This window comes from Rhea pennata, chromosome 9 (assembly GCF_028389875.1).
Source record: "Rhea pennata isolate bPtePen1 chromosome 9, bPtePen1.pri, whole genome shotgun sequence".
Classification (NCBI taxonomy): Eukaryota; Metazoa; Chordata; class Aves; order Rheiformes; family Rheidae; genus Rhea; species Rhea pennata.
This window is the reverse complement of record NC_084671.1, coordinates 26781684-26799583: the sequence shown is the minus strand read 5'-3', so window position 1 is coordinate 26799583 and position 17900 is coordinate 26781684. Positions and strand designations below refer to the sequence as shown.

General features: G+C 40.9%; 1 protein-coding gene across 1 annotated transcript in view; it reads right to left on the bottom strand.

Annotated features, from left to right (window-relative positions):
- The window catches only part of STAG1 (STAG1 cohesin complex component), a 178067-nt gene that overhangs the window by 131787 nt on the left and 28380 nt on the right, over positions 1-17900 (bottom strand). Inside the window, exon 2 of the mRNA XM_062583053.1 lies at positions 4447-4576. Within this exon, the coding sequence (XP_062439037.1) occupies positions 4447-4475 (29 nt within the window). The 5' untranslated portion in view covers positions 4476-4576. The remainder of the gene's footprint in view (positions 1-4446; positions 4577-17900) is intronic.

The following is a 17900-nucleotide window of genomic DNA, read 5'->3' as shown; positions in this document are numbered from 1 at the left end:
ACGTTAAATGTAGCTTTGTTGCCATAAAATTAAAGATGAATAACTTCTCCATTTCATAAAACAACAAATTTGGAAATGCTGAATTATGAAGTTGAAAAATAAAATCTGTTAAAAAAAAAAACAATCCAGAAACCAAACCAAATAAACCCAAACACCTCCACACATAGTTAAGAAAGATTTGGTTAAATAGCACCACATTGGGCAAAAGCAAAGCTGCAAAGGCAGCCCTCAGGGTAGTGGATGTGCCCCAGCCTTTACTTAAAGACAGGCCACCATGCTGCAACTCAATTTGACAAAAACACACACTGCCTCACAAGTGACAGCTTTTTTTTTTCTATAATTTTTGAATACAGAAGTGGAAAACCCCACATACAAATGCCTGCTGCTTTCTGTTGCTGCCAGGGAAATTAAAGCTATGATCTCTGTTGATAAACTGATTTTCTCTCTGATCTCCACAGATACTGGAAAACTGCAAGGCATGTTGTAGTCTAAGCAACCTCCTCATTTCTGGGGAATCTCTGTAGGTTATGAAGCCACACACCTAATATCAGCAAGACAAAGATTTTTCCTCTATTAAAACCAGATTCAGTTGTCCTCCTCGGCAAATGGCTCAGGCATTTCCCTTGAAACACAGCAGCTATATAAATAAATCAAAGTGTACTATGATCCTGCTTGCATCCAGTTCCCAGACAGCTTGATTTTTGTTGCCACCTGTCTGGCTCTAGCACAACCTGTGTATTTAATTCTGGAAATTTCAGTAGCTTTGGAAAACTGAATACGGAAAGGACAGCTGAGTCATTAACAACCTTCTCTTCGTCGTAAGTGGAGTGTAATTTTAATGTCATATCCCTGCTTCTCTAACGCCTTTCCTGGTGAAACATCTCTGGTTTGCTGGAAGCCTTTCTGGAGAGGCTCAGCACATCAGAGCTAAAGTGAGATTCATCTCACCTAGTTTTTAGACATCTACAATGCAGATAATAGAAAATCCTATGGCACAACACACCACCTCCTAAGGTCGGTGCCCAAAACAGGTCAGACAGTTCATGTTTTATCAATGTCCTTTTCTCTCCATTAACAGCAAGGTGATCTAGAAAAGCAATGCAGATATAAATGCCTAAAATTAAACAAGATGAATCTCACCCAGGCAATGTGTGAGGCAGAAAGATTTCTTCCTGCAAAGAATATAAGTATGTAAGGACTACCATCAAGGAACAAATGAAAGGGGAAAGAAAGTATGTTCCCTTCAACCTCTGGAACAGGGGGTATGATCCAGGACAGCCTACAATGCTGGGCTGCTCTACTGTTAATGCAAACACCTGCAGCACTTCAAGATGCAGGCAATTCTTCGCAAGATCACACGACCTGCAAAAGAAGGCAGAGTCCTGCCCCTTTTTCCTTATTTCTGAACTCAGATGAGGAGTAAAGCATTTCTTAACTGCTCATACTTCTGTCAGGTTTTTAACACTTATTGAGGATCTGGCCAGCATCCATCTCCCTCATTCCCTACACATCTTGAAGAACTGCTAGAAAGTAATTTATCTAGTGGCAGTCATCCACATCTTAATAGACCAGAATTATTCTGCTCCTATTTTATGTGCGTGACTAGTCACCTGAGGGGAAAAACTTTGTCTTAGCCACAATTTACCATTTATCTTTCCTGAAGCTGCTGGGATGGAAAGCAATCAGGGCCTAAGGAGACCTATCTCACTGAAGAGGAGGGAAGGCGGTGGTGCTGAAGGCTAAATCTTTCCTCTTTAAGACACCTTTGACAAATAAGAGAATTTGGCAGAATATGAAGACATCCAGAAGACTGGGGTAGACAGAGGAAAGCAGACAACTGATAACTCCTTGGAGGAATGCAATTTTACTCTGCTTTTCTTTTTGGTTGTTTTGGTGGCTAAGACATCCTGGAAAACTTGGCAATAATTCTAGGATTTATCACAGAAATTCCAGATACCCTTCTGAAATTACAGTAAGTAGCCCTTGAGACTAGCCCTGAGGGAATGAAGAAATTACAGATTTTTGTAGTTTTGACAGCACTTTGCCATATCATGCTTCTGAAGAACATGTTTCCATTGACAAAGTAAACTGCATATCTCTGAAATAAATCAATTAAAGTAAGTTTGCCTTCCTCCTACTACTACATAAAGCCTTAAATCTAAATCTCATACCATTCCCCTTAGAAACACCACACCATAAACCTATATTCATCTATCAGTTTTACTAAATACTTCTTTGAACATTTATCAATGTTGTTGAGGTGGCTTCAGGTTCTGGCTGTGATAAATTCAGCAATTGCTACCACTAGACTTGGCCTTCTGAAAAAACGCATTCATGAAGAAAAATGGCTAAATGCACAGGCTCATGAATCATGGATGAATCAGCTCTCATGGTTGATCTTCAAAATCTAGAGAGGAACATGCCTCGCAGCAAATATGAGTCATCTCATTGAGAGAAGACTCAGTCAGTCACCTAAGTTAAATAAACCAGATAGTATTTTTTTTTGCTATATATGAAATACCAAAATGTAAAATCCTACCTTCACTGCATTCTGAAGCCACTTCTGTAAATTCAGAAAGAGATTCTTTTTATGAACTCCTCTCAGTTTCCCTCAACATAGGCAAGAATTTGTGAATGAATATTTGACAGAGTCCTAAATGAAGTATATTAATGTATCAAACTGACTTTAGGACCCTTTGTTTAAAGGAGATAGCCTAAAAGATTAAAAAGGGTATGAAAGACTGGAAATAAGCCACACGAGTGGCAGAAGATTACAATAATCCTTCAAAGCTGCTTATTTAAAGAGTTAGAAAGAAAACTTTGCCTTTCTCTGTGTGGAACTGGATTGTGGCTTTTCAGATCTGAATGTGCGAAGCTAATACCCCAAGCAGAAGATTGCTTCAGATTTTCTCATCCTTAGCCAGATTCCTTTTTGATGAATGTCTGGTTGAGACCTACCGAATTAGCTGTTATCACTTTCTTCAATACCCTGTTCACACTAGACAATGTTTTGTGCCCTTAGGAGAGTCCCAAAACCCTCACATGCAAATTCTGCTGACATTTCTTTTTGGAAAAAAGAAACATCTCATAGTGTTTATAAGCAATCAAAACTATACATGCTACTGATGATGACATCTCACCAGCACATGGCACAGTGGCATTAAATGAGCCTCAGCTCTACTGGAAAAAAACCAAGTGTGCTACCTTTTATTTTTTAGAGTTGCATAATATTGGTGGCTCATAATCATCTTCTGATTGAACAATATGCCAATCTTTAACGCCCCTCAGGTTTTTCATCTGGTGGGCACCAGAGTTACAGAACCTATTAACACACATTTTTAACCTTAAAATCTATGCTATTTCATCCAGTTCTTGAATTGGGAATGGGAATATCCCTTCCCCACCAGCACACTGACAGTATTCCCCATCTTTTCATCCTTGACGTGTTTTACCACCACTCTCTTGCTTCTTGATCACAGCACATCCATGAAAATATTAAATGAGAAAAGTCATTCCAAGATTAGTCGTCCTCAAAGTTCACCAGCAACTTCCCTTCAGGCTCATGTTTCCTTTCTCAATGCTATCCACCCTGATAATCTCTCTTTCTAGCTAGGTGCTCACCCAAAACAAAAATTGCGATTTTTTATATGTTTTAAAACCATTTTCAAAAAAAAAAGTCAAAGCAGTGCGTATTATTAAATTCAGACAAATACTTTTACAGTTGTCCAAACATTCGGTTTCTTCAGTAGAGAGATTTCAAATCTTAGTTTTGGAACAGAGCTCAAGTTTTAAATGATTTTTTTAAACACTGTGATAACTTCCATTTTCATATGTCCATTCCCAGGAAGGAGCTTAACATTAAGTAATTACCAAATAAAGCTCTATTTTGTTCCCATTTCTAAAATTCCTTTCTTCACTCTACTTGGCTGGTCTCTAGCACCTCTCATTATAGACTTCCACTCTGTTCTCTCTAGTAATTGACTTTATCCAGCTCTGGTGATGCACCCATTTGTATAAGCTACTCATTTTCCAACAAAATCAAAACACGCTAGCACCACTTGCTTTCCTCAACTGCAGGAGCTGAAGGTTTTTTGCACAATAAATACAGCTCATTATAAGAAAAGGCATGCATCAGGGATATATGAATATGGCCAATGATTAAAATCCATTCACATTTCTGAAATCTTAACAAATTCAAAGCATAACAGTAGCAAAGATTTTGTTTTGCTTTTTACAGTAAAGTTAAATCACCATATAACAAAAGACATATATAAGTAGTGTTTAATTTTTACAGTTTTTCAGCATATGACCACCCAGGAGGCCTCGAACAGTCACACAAAGCTACACTTCTGTCAAACTCTTGCCTTAACCACCTGATCATCTCTCCATTTACTTCTGTCTTTTGAAAGCTGAAAACTTAAAATATATGAAGAAATGTATACTCACTGTAGTACTGGCAAATCTGAAGTAATCATTTTTGCAGCACTCTTGAAAGTAGAAGAGCTACATAGAAATTCTTCTCAAAGTTGTAAGACTACTTGAAATCACCTTCATGAAAAGAATGTCAAAGTCCAGTCTGTTAAAAAAAAAAAAAGAAAAAAGGTATTACTTGTGATTCTAAAACAGTCAATAGACTGAATAAGCTACTGTAAACAAAAATGGTCAGCTCTGAAGTAAAATCACTATTAAACCATACAAAATTTAAAAAGAATGCCTCCAGGAAAGTTTAATCATATTCTTCCATTCAGTTTTTACAATTATGTCTAGGTAACCCTATATTTTCTTTGTAAACACACCCAAAATATTTTGTATCATCTCTCTCTTTTTTTTTTTTTACAGTCATTCTAACAGAGTTCTCCTTGTTTTTGTGCATATCTGAGAAAATGAAAACAAACCAGACACGAATATGTAAGCATAAGCAATCATCGAGAATTTGATGGTCTAGATTTAAGAAATCTGTTTTCTATTCCAACCACAATAAACTAAACTCCCAAGACAAAAAGTTTAATTACATAATGCAGAAGCTATACGGATTTCTTTTCTCTTTCCCCTTTACTGAGTTTGTGAGAAAAATAAATAGCCGCACGGAGCACTGCAGGTGAGTGATGGCAACGAATACCAAGGACTTATCTCAACCGCACGTTTTCAAAACAGCAGGTGTTTTAAAACTCTGTTCTTTATACATGCAATCTCTTCCCACTGGACAGTCTTTTCTGTGCTAAAGTAACGTCGTACGAGGCAAAGCAGGAAGATGGAGCCAGCAAGAGGTGGCATGACTAGCGCAGTGTCTAAGTAGAACTGCAGTGACGGGCAAAACAGTACAATATTTAAAATTTTCCATACCCCTATATGTATGTAAACATTTATTTATCAAAACCTGTGCAAGGAAAACAGAGCTTCTGCCTCTAGTCATGACAGCGCTAGTTAAGACTCACAGACGCACGCAGCTCTTGCTTGCAGGACTTCCTGCACTGTGCTACCAACAGCTTACTTACAGTATCACGTCACCCCGTTTCAACTTTCCACTTTTATATATTGCCAGACCAATATTCTTTTCTCCCTTATCTACCTATTTCTAGCGTAGCATTGACAAGCCACCTCAGTGCAAAACCAGTGTGCACAAAACAGAGGCCTGCCTGGAACAACCGCGAACGTTTGAGCACGAGCAGCTGAACGTGGCGCTTGCGCTGGCCAGCGGCTGCGCTGGCGGGAGGATCCCCGGCGCCGCTGCAAGCCGCGAACCGGCTCTCTGCGCCCGACTTCCTCACGAACGGAAACGTGACGTGAAACGTTACGCGTGCTGTAACCTCTATGCTTCTTCATTAGATATTGGGCTTCAATCCTACCGTTCAAAAGAGCTTTCAAAAAACATTCAAAAAAACCAACGTGGGTTTCACATGGTATATTTTCTGCAGGCGTCCTGGGCTTTTTCCACACGTGCTGGATGATGATTAGGTGGTGTTTTTTTTTTTTTTTTTTTTTTTTTTTTTGTCTTTTTTAACCTCATTATCACCCTTTACAACTGATGCTCTGTGCATGCTCACGTACGTAACCAGCAGTACTGACCTGCTCTAGAAAAGTGCTTTCATGTACAAGAAAAAGCATACTTACCTGGAAAGAACTTATTTGAAAAGCAAAATCCTGGCCTAAGAGGCAGGCATGGAGAAAAGGGGGTAAGGAGTCAGAAGGAGAACAGAGGAGCTCCTTCACTCACACGCAACTGAAGACGCGAGACATGGTGGTAATGGAAGGAGACATCTAGAAGACAAAGTTGTCCTTCTACTGTCCTACGTCAGGAAAGGCATTTACCAAGGGTTATGGATACTTACGTATAAAGACTGCCAACACTGAAGAGCAGGAAAGGGAACGGCTCAGAGCCAGAAGCCCCAAAAGGTAAAATCCTGCCCAAGGAGTCAACTGTAAAACGCCTCTAAGCTCAAAGAAACGTCATCACCTGCTTCCAAAATTCAGTCTTAAATTATCACCTATGTTGCTTAGGCTCGCTTTGGAAATAAAAAAGAGGTTACTATAGTGACTAACGAAAAGCCGTATGTACTTGGAACAGAGGTCTCAATTTAGTCAAGGGAATAAAATCAGTTTGACAACTGTGCAAAAATCATCCATCCTTAAGAGACTACACAAGGGTAAACCTTCGCATTTCCCCTTTTTCTAATTAAAATAACGAGGCGCTTCTTAGAGACGATATTCTCGCAAGCAAGAAAATCAAACTCTCCTCCTTTTTGTCCTACTCAGCCTGAGAATAAAATCTTTGACAGGACCTCCTGAAAACCTGAGGCACGTTCCCAATTTGTTGCCTTTTTCCTATCGTGTCAGGTGAGGAACTCGCCAGGCTTCTGCACTTTGGGATGTTTATTATAGACATGGCAGAGTTAAACAAGCTGCTTAACTTGTGGCCAACTGCTTCTATTCATAGCAGTTAAAAACAAACAAACAAACAAACCCATCACTAACATTTTCTCACAATCACAGTTTTTATGATTTTAGTATGTTTGCAGCTTTGAAAAAATCTGCACATCTAAATTGTAAGACAACATAAATTTCTGCTGCCATAGTTCAGAATAGTCATTAAAAGGATATAAAATAGGCGGCAAAACAGACCATGCAGTTGAACATACAACAGGAAAACAAGTAAACTTTTTCTTTTTTTCTTCTACTTTTTTAAAGTGTGCCCAGTAGCCAGAGTGCCCAATGACCATTATGTAAGTCTGTAAGTAAAAAAAACCTTCTCCCAGCATGTTGTCAGCTTTATGATAATTTTTCTTCAAGAAGCATCTTGGAAGGAGCTTATATTTAAAAAAAGCTACAGTTTTGCCACAATAAATCTGAGACATGCAGTCCATCAACCTTTTCTGTAGTTCCCACTAACGTGAAAAGCTACCTCTATTTTTTGCAAAGTCTTTACGTTGGTTATTTGCTTTTCTGGTGCTGAAGTAATCTGTCCTTTTAAACAAATTACAGAAATCAGCTAAGGAATAGATTGACACGAACCTTAAGACCACAACAGGGTCGTCCCAAGCAACCACATGGAAGCAACTTTTTTATACACTGTTTTATACACTAGGTACCTACATGTTATCGAGTTTAAGCCAAAACTTTAAACACTCTGAGGAAATTTGAAGCAGAATCTTGCTCGCAGGCAGATCAGTTCTGGCCTTCTGCTGCTCCATCCAGCCCCGTGCACGGCTTGGGCAGGCCGTGGCAATCCAGCTCACTCAGTCGTCTCACTGCAAGATGAGCACGTTTACAAATCGACAGCAGAAACTCTAAATCCTGCAAAACTTTGCGGGGGGAGGGGGGAAATTTCTCAGGAACTAACCCTATAACAAATTGATCAACTGCTGTGATGTATTTTCATCACTCAGTGGATTGGATTTGGCGGGGGTGGAAGGGTTCTCTTTTGCTTTTGATTACGTATTTTTACAAGCATATGCTTTCTTTCAACCACAGGTTTCAAATTTGAAACAAATGAATTCATGTTAACCCTGATTTTGAAAACTCATAAAATCATATGAGCCACTATTTATTTGTTCGGCTTATTTAGCCTGTCTTTAAGATCTCTCTTAAAATTATTCTATATCAAAATGAAATTTCTTATTATCAGACACCCTTCAGTAAATATTTAAACAAAGACCAGAAGTTTAAGTGACAGAAAAATTAGTACTAGTGAGTTGCCTTCAATACACAAGCTCTGCTCTAGTGCACCAGCGCTAATTTTAATCCCTTCCATCTTTCAAAAGCATGCTAGCCATATTATTATTTTCCCCCCACCAACATATCTCCTTGCTGTTATTACATATTTAAGACCCAGTAGGGCCTGCAGTTCCCAACCAGCAAGGCACATCAACACCAAAAGCAAGGCACTGTAACCACCAAAACCAGGATCAACGGGGCCCACGTCAAGCTTATGCACATACATAAGGAGGCACCTCCAGGCCAGCAGTATGGGGAAAGCTCTTGCACCTCTCCTGGGAAGTCAGCATGTCGGGGTGCCTCTCTGCAGCGCCTGTACACTACTGCACACTGCACTGGGAGGAATGAAAGGGCAGCCTGTGGGTGCAGGGCTGCAGGTACACTGGGATAACAGAGACACGGTGGGACAGCACCAGGGGGCTGCAAGGACAACAAGTCACGCTTTATGTGAGATGGCCACATGCCCGCGGATAGTTGGGGAGCCAGCTGAGAGCTCAGCGGTCAGGATTAGCGTGCAGACCAATGTGCGTGACACTTCCGTGGGTGTCTGCTACAGACCAAATGATCAGCAAGTAGTAGTAGATGAAGCCTTCTACAGATAACTGGAAGAAGTGGCTGTAATAAGTGCCACCGAGGCCAGCCGAAGGCCAGTCATTAGTGGTGTACCCCAGGGACTTACTCTTTAACATCCTCATTTACAAGCTAACTGACACACCAGAGGCTTGTACTGCCATTCAAAGGAATATCAACAGAGTGGAGAAACAGGCTGACAGGAATCTCATGAAGTTCAACATAGGGAAATGCAAAGTCTTGCATCTAGGAAGAAATACCCCATGCACAGGATAAGGGGCTGAGCAGCTGGAGAACAGCTTGGCAGAGGACCTGGGCAGCCTAGTGGTCAACAAGTTGAATATGAGCCAGCAACGGGCCCTCGCAGCAAAGACGATGAACAGTATCCTTGGCTGCATTAGGAAGAATGGTGCCAAAAAGTAGAGGGAGATGATCCTTCTCTCTGCTCAGCACTTCTGAAGCCACATTTGGAGCGCTGTGTCCAGTTCTGGGCTCTCCAGTACAAGAGAGACATATTGCTACTGGAGCAAGTCCAGCAAAGGGCCATGAAGATGACTAAGGGATTAGCACATCTGAAATGCAAGAAGAGACAGAGAGCTGGGACTGTTTGGGCTTCAGAAGAGAAGACTCAGGGGGATCTTATCAGGTGTATAAATACCTGATGGGAGGGTGTAAAGAACATGGAGCTAGATTCTTCTCAGTGGTGTCCAGTGAAAGGACAAGCGCTAACATGGAGAGAAGTTCTATTCCATGCCTCTCCACACCAGCCACGGGACTGCAGTGCAGAGGACCACGGCAGGAAAGCCGGGAAGCCTAACTCTTCTCACAGTACTCTTCTTTCCCAGTCATGGCCTGCAGCTCAGAGGTGCAAAGTTCTTGCTGTACTTTGGGCCTGTTAAGACCCAATGTTGCACATCCAAGCAAAAGGCAACAGACACAAAACATGGAGAAAGATATTTTGGTCTATACCTCTTAGATCTTTATTTCTGAAAAATCTTTAAAAAATAGATCTTTATTTCTAAAAGAGACACACAATGGCTAAGGTCACTAAAGACTGTTGAATGCATTTCATTTTGCAGTCAAGTTTTAAACAGTGTGGCATATGGTTTGGTTAAGTGTCTTTTACAAAAGGGATGGAGTTGTCAGAATAGCAAGTTGAGGATGGACGAATTTTTTTCCCCTCAGACAACCTCAATAACCACAAAATGTGAAAAAAATGGAAGTGAGCTCACAGAGGTAACACAAGTAATACAGAAGAAAAAAAAAGCAAAGAACAATACTAGCAAGATAACACAAAAAATTACAGCATTTAGTAGAAAACATCCTTAATCACTAAGAGTGGAGGTTTTTTCCATTCTTAAAAAAGTATTTCCATGTATGTTACATATATACGTGCATCTTCTGGAACAAAAATTAGCTAGTAGTAAACCCCAGTTGTCCATCTAGCTTTACCTTCAATTTTAGTCATCTCCTCAGTTTATCCACATTTGCATCCATATGTAGAACTGTCTCTAAACAACAGGCGAGACAGCTGTTGCTACTTCCTCTTATTGAAGGCTTTTAGCCTAGAAAGGTCCTGCCCAGTCAGCCAGAAAAATAATCTGAAGTCTCACTTTCTACTGTGCAATATTACATATTCTGTGCAGTTCACAATTACAAATGCAAGACCTCACACTGAAAGGTTACGTAAATCACTTCTTGCAGAGCTGGGAATAAAATCCTTAAGTGATAAAAAGAAACCCAAGCATATCCAAGCATTAAACTATACTATCACATCTCTATACTTAGTTTTCTGTCTCCGAAAAAATGAGCTGAAAAAAAAGTAAAACTGTTTTTCTGCATCTTCTGCTACTATTTCTGGAAGGTAGCAGCTAATTCCTGTCCTGTGCATGTCTGCGCTGAGGCACTGACACTCCAGTAAGGTTATACTGGAAAGCTGATATAATCTTTTAAACCATGGTTGCAACAATGTAGTTCACTCAAATATCATGTCACTCAATTTTATTTGCTCACCTCCAGTGTTTACTTCTATAGTTTTTACTTATATTATCATATACTGTTTTCTTCTAATGGTTTGGATGGATAATACTAAAGAAATTTATCCAATGCTCTGTGGCAAATGACTGCCTGTAGATGTGGCTTGCTCAAGAATAGAAATTCACCACCTTTTTCAATTTCATTTCAGGACTTTTTTTTTTTTTTTTTTAAAGTAGGATTGAATTTTTATGTTGGGAGGTTATGAAAACAGGCTTGCTTTCCTCTGTTATTCTTGCAGACTCTTTAGACATAACTGCTCCTTGCTCTGCGGACACCCAGCGAGACACTTGACCTGATTTTCTGCAGTACTGAGCACTCACAACTGTGACGGCGATCACTGGGGGCTATGTTCACAGCCTCACTTGGATAGCAAATAACGATGGTCTCATTGCACAAGGCTAAGAATTAAAGGCGCCAATGCTAGGCCAATATCTGGATCACTGTAAGATTTAAATTAAAAATCTTCTCCTTGTCATCTAGTTGTCTACCAAGCTCCTACCTACCTGCTCTGAACACAAAATGCACATAAAAAAGGTGCTGAAAAGTTAGGTCCTACTTTCCTCAAATTGTCAGCAAGGAATAGATGCATCTTTGAAGTCTTTGGCTTCTCTGCACTTGCATTTCAAAACTCATAAGGAATATTGAGAAGACAAATTAATTGGCATTTAAAAAGATGCAAAAGCATTGGGAGCCAAAAAAGGCCACAGCACAGATTTAAAGACACAAGAGATTTTGGCTAGCATATAGAAAGTAAGCAATGGAGCCATTCTCAAAAGGACTAACCCAGCAACGAAGATTTGCAAAAGACTGAATGACTGACTGCAAGGCCAGCACAGCTGCACACTGTACCGGGGGTAGACATGAAATGCTTTCCCCCGAAAGGGTCATCCTGCTCATTTGATTTCTTTAGTGAATCCATTCAGCTCACTAAAAAGGCATAAAACCTTTTTCCCTTTTAGTAGTTGTTTTTAAGGAGCCAAGCCAGGTTCCCAGGAGCATTAAATACACCTGTGCAGAGGAAAGCAACAGGAAGGTAAAGCTGGAAGCAGACAAGACCAAAAGGGAGTCTCCTTCGTTTCCAACCTGCAGAAAACTGCTGGCAAAGTAAAAAAGGAGGAGTGACGGAGGAGGAATAAGCTTTCTCATAGAGTGAGAACAGGACAAATAGAAAATGTGAAGTTTTTTTTCCTGTGTTTGTTTAATACATGGGTCATACTCAACAGATATGCAAAACAAAGCAAGGTTTGTGGGAAAAGGTTATTTTTTAAGAGATGGATACTGCTGGGGGGAAAAAAACAGACAAGGCTTTGGAAACAACAGGGCCTTCTTGGGGTCTGAAGACATGATGCAACTGTAACTATTTTTGCCTGCTGTATGGAAAAGGGAGTGAACTTGATGAACTCTTAATATCCTTTCAAACCCCCTTTTAACAGTACTGTGACTTTATCCTCAATTACGTCCATGTGTGAAAATGACCAAAATTAAATCCAGTTAAATTTGCGCTCTAGAGCTTTGCTGGATTGACCGCTTATTCCTGCAAAATCCCCACATCCAGAGGTGGGCAGGGGCCCTGGTGCAGTCAAACATCCTTAGGTGGCAACAGGAGACTCTGGAGTCCCATCCCTGTACAGCACAAGGTGCAGTGGGCCGAAGCCACAGACCATCTGCAGGCACACCAGAAGCAGCGATAACGTAGCAGCCTTGCAGGCTACCTCCGAAGAGTGTTTACTCATCTGTAATTTTTGCTCTGCAGTGGACATCTGGTGTTCTATAATTCATTGCATCTGGAAAACTGCCAACAATAAAACCAATTTTCACAAAAAGCAGCAAAGCCTGACACACAGCACACTGGGAGAAGGCAGAAAACAGCTCCCCGAACGATCCCAGGTTTTTGTTCCTCAGGCATTTGCTTGTTTTGTCTTTTCTTTATCTCACATGGCACTGTGATGACAAAAGCCAAGAGGCATTGCAGAACCTTTTGGCCAGACTATCAAAGGAAACATGCATTTATTTTTTTAAAGTCAGACATAAATTAAAAACTCGGGGAACTGAATAATTCTGGTACTCGTATCATCTTTAGAGGGATGTGTACAAAGGTTCAAGGAAAATAAGATCTCTAAAACAAGTTATCTCATGTAACTGCTAATAGAAAGAGTATTTAATGGTTAATACAGATGCTTGCATGTAAAGTACAATATTCTGCTAATTTCCTAATCAGCATCTTTAGAACCATATATGAACATGAAAGCATAAAGATGCTTCAAAAAAGCAGCTGGTATTGAAAGCACTGTGATAAAGGATTCCCAACACTGAAAAGGCTCATTCAGAAAACCACAGGTCTTGGACTCTGAGCTTCTGGAAGCAGCTTTATCAATTTCTGAGTTGCAAGATGTGGCATGAGACTGTCACGATCCAATCCCTGGAACAGTGAAGATTTCTAGACGTTGCCTAAGTGTGACGAGGGTACTGAAAGCCTCTGGTACTCCAGAGATGACCCTCACGCCCACAGGGCCGTTGGATGCCATCAGCCCAGGAGCAAAAATCCTGGAGTATCAGCTTCTCCCAGGCCTGGAGCACAACAAAGCTCCGGCGACACAAGGTGCTGGCTGCCTGCACTACTACGTTTCTGTTAGCAGGTCGAAGAATCAGCTCAGTCCTCAGCCTCGCGTATCTGACTGGCATCTGCTTTGCTAAGGTCCCTTTGGCGATCAGAAGTAATCTGTGTGCGCCTGTGCACACGAGCATTGTTTTTAAGATTATTAAATCCTTTGTGTTTGGAGCTCCTGAGAACAGAGGCTGCATTTAATAAATTCAATAACTACTTAACACCCCGTCTGCAGCAGGGTGGTCCAAACACAAGTTAAAAATACTGAATAGAACTGAGGGTACTTTCATTAAGTGGAAGTGAAGGACCAGGTTTCCAGTGATGCTCTTCATTTAAGCAGGGATAAATTGCAACAAGAAACACAAAGCTATTTCCTCTCCGTTGTTAACTACTTTCAACTCAAATAACTGTGCAAAAGATTCAATTAAAAAAAAAAACAACGTTTGGTTAAACATAAAAGGGACTTCTCAGAGTTCACAGCGGCATGGATCTTCTAACTATTGACACTCCACTGGAGCTGTCCATAAGATACAGCGGTATATCATAGCAAGGAAGTAATTTCCACATCCATCCTCTATCCATTAGCCAAAGTACCTAAATTACAAGTACCTGGTAAATTCCTTAAAAAAGTAGTTTATGGAAACCAAACAAGAGCCAAAAAACATAGCTGATGTAGACAAGACAAGACGATGCTGGCAAGGAAAGACATATATATGTATATATATAAGCATTATATACGCATACATATAAAAACTAGAGTTAAACCTTACATCTTGCCCCCAATTTTCTCAGAAAACTCAGCCTCATATTAAACTAGACACCATTCACCTCTGCAATTCCTCTTCTAAAACAACCCACCGCTGCAACCTTTCAGAGAAAAACCACCCAACCCTCAAATCCTAATATGCCGTAGATATCAAAGCAGCAGCTATAGTAACCCCAAACCTTGACAGCAAGCAAAACTAGCTGGCAATTCTGACTTCATTACTCCTCACATTAAAACTTGTTTCAAGCAGTCTATGTAATCCTGTTCCCCTATCCCAGGAACATTTTTGTATGCTCCCCAAGGCTGACTAGCAAGAAATCTGGTAGGAAAGAGAATATGAGGGATATAATCAAGCCTATTCTTCTAAAATATGCAAGTGACACCTATTTTCTAGTCCAAGCTCTCATATGCCTCTGAAATCACCCAGTGCAAGGTATCTATCACATTTCTACCAAACGCTCCGTACAACCTAGTGCTATCGATTTCCTACCAGACCAACACGTCTCCTGCCGCAAAGCCAACAACTGCCTTAAATCCAAACCAGCTCTACTGCCTGGCCAGAGCACCAAGCAGGCAGCGCTTGCTGCGGGAACGCTCCTCGTGCTACTCCCACTGCTCCACCAAGAGCTTTCCCCCAAAGATGCCGCTACGCAAAAGGATATCGCGCTTTGAACGGGCTGACCCAACGCCACTGTGCTCCCGCAACCACTCCTTCTGGTCACGTGTCCTTGATCCGTACAAATGCCACAGCCTACAGTTCATACTGATTATACAACTCAAAGCTCTACTGGAAAAGCATACATTGAAATACTTTCCTTGCATCACCCAACCTGAAAAGAACCTCAATATCATGCTAAATTTGGGAGCTGGAGCACATTTTTCCATGGATACATGTAACCATGCTAGGCCTAAAAATACAAAACTTGCAAACATGTTTCCCCAGTGACCATGATAAACGGATCACACTGCAATCAAAGTTCAGATCCAGTCCACAGCTCTGACAGAGACCCATCCCAGACTAACAAATTCAAACCCCAAAATGACTTCCAAAACCCACACAGGTGAAAAGCATCAGTAGCAGCAGTGTGAACTCTGAGATTATGATTTATCAGCAGAAGAGCATTTCCCACAGAACAAAACAATTCCCCTTCTAAATTCTCAGTCATGATTGCAAAGAGTCAGTAGAACACAAGGCTGAAGTTTAAAGTTCATGTTAATTTTGAATAATTTACTCAAATAAGAAAGTGGCTTTATGGCACACTACAGTTTCTTCCCTTCCCAGGTAATGATCTCCATATGCCATGGTCAAGACAACTTGTGTCTCCACTTCAGAGGAAATACCAACTTTAACATCCTTCTCCCCCCTGCAGCAGACCTCACCGCAATTGCTTTCCACCAGGACTGAGCTCAGAGGTTGCAGCTCCATTTCAGAACTGTAGAGGTTTGATGTAGAAGCTTTTTTTTTTCCTTCCACAGCAGTGTAAACTGACCTAAAAAATATACTATCTTGCTGTACATGTCTTTCCTGACTTGGGTTCTGACACATTTTTGGGGAAAAAAATGAATCTTAAGACTCAAGAAATGAAAGATCATCTAAAAGGGGTTGGTTACCCACTAGCATCCTCTAATGACCTCCCCGACAAACCAGTCACAGATGATCAATGAAACGGTAACAATGCTTATGAGAGACGTTATGGAGTATTACTTAAAACCAGAAGTATTTCTGCAATTGTCCAAAATGAAACTATCAGTGGTGACAAAGGCAAATCAGTACACAGGGATCACATTTATATCAGCCCCGTAAATAAGGCTGAAGGAAAGTGTCTATCAAAACACACAGATTCAGTACTGAAACACAATCAGTCAGCAACTCTAGGGAGAATCAGTAGAGGTGAAACTGTCCTATTGTCCTGCTTAAAAATACCTTACAGTCCACAAAAAATCCATTAAAACAACAACTTTCTTGGGAAACAAAGCTTGAAATACTCTCTTTTCCACTGCTTGCTCGTTGCTCCAGAGGAGGGAATGACGGCTGCATGGATGAAAGAAGATGACTGCACCTGGCAAGAACAGTCAAGAGTCCAGCTCCAAACCAGACAAACAGAAAGACCACAAAGTTTCATCCAAAAGACAAGGGAGGAGGTAAGACTGGCACCACCAAGGTGCAAACAGAACCAGAAGATCATTTAGCTTCGCTTCCCAAGGACTTCATACACAAGCAGCCTGTTTGTCCTCCATCTCTGACAACTTTCAAATGTGTTGGCAAATTCAAACAAGTTTGTCAGAAGGACAGATGTCTCAAGGACGATTCTTAAAAATAAGCACTAGCTGTGCATAGTGCTCCTGCGAGGAGGGGGACAGAGGCCAGTGTCAGCAGGGCTGCTACACGTTCTGTGCACCAACAAGCAGGACACAGCTCAGAGCCAGTCACCCACGTGTCCCGCTTGGCCCAGCCAAGGGACAACGGCAGGGAAACAGGGGTGCAGGAGTGCACGATACTGCATGAAGGGTTTTGACAAAGAGCGCAGGGTGTCTTCAAGAACACGGATCAACTGGTGGGATTATTGCAGTACGGTATAAAACAACAGAACACAAATCCACATATAAGTAGGCTTCACTAATTTCACTAACAGTGGAACAACTCAGTTTGTATTTTTTAATCCTTCCTCCACTACAGTCCTTTTAAAGATTGTTATTTCCTCCTAACTCAACACAAAAGCCTTTCTATTGAAAACATGACCACATCCCAAACCATAGATCTATCACCAATTTACTTGGATATCAAGATTGCAGCTGTAAACATCAGTGCTTCTTTATTTACATTGGTGCTTCTTTATTTTATTTTGCATTGCTTAAAGAAATACAGGAACATCTTTTTTGTTTTTGACCAGTTACTTTGACAATCAGGCGATGAAAACTGGGAAGAGGGTAACCATGTCTGAACAAGCATCATTTATTTCTGTACACTGATCTGTGAGCTTTAAAGCCTTGTCATATGCACCTTCTCCCACTAAAGGTGATATTTTAGAGCTAGTGGTCCACCCAAAAGGGAAGGAAAACCTTCTGATCCAAGTTCCTTGGGTTAATGTTGCTGCTGGCCTTAAGGAGATGACTTGCTTCACCTAAATGGATCACTTAAAAAGAAGCAGAGGGAAGAAGAGATCTTGCGCCGCTTGAAAAAGTTACCATCAGATGGAAGCTGCTCAATGACATTAGTAATAAAGCAGTCAAGAGTTGCAGCATAAACTGTCAGAGCCATCTACTTTGCGAGAGATACCCCAACAGAGAGGAAATTTTGTGCTACCCAGAAAGCAAGAATAAGGGCATCTCAAACAGTAACTCCATCCCCTTCCACAAAAAGGGACACAAAACCTCCACCAAGCCCAATCTCTAGATACAATTGGCCTAGACTGTGAATTGAGGAAAGACATAGAGGGTTAAATCGAACCAGTAAGAAAGACAACAGAAAACCCTCTACTGCACATGCAGATATTGAGGAGTCCAGGAATACCTGGCTGGTTTCAGAGTCTGTGGAAGGTCACAGCTCCGTTCAGAGGAAGAAAAGAAGGACAAAAGTAAGGTCAGTGTATGGAATATTGATCTCACAGTCTTGAACAACTGCAACAGGGAAATACTTGCTCCTCCCAAAGTTCTCGACTTACTTACACTAATAGGCTGTAACTTAAGTCTGCTAGTATCAAACTTCCTGCT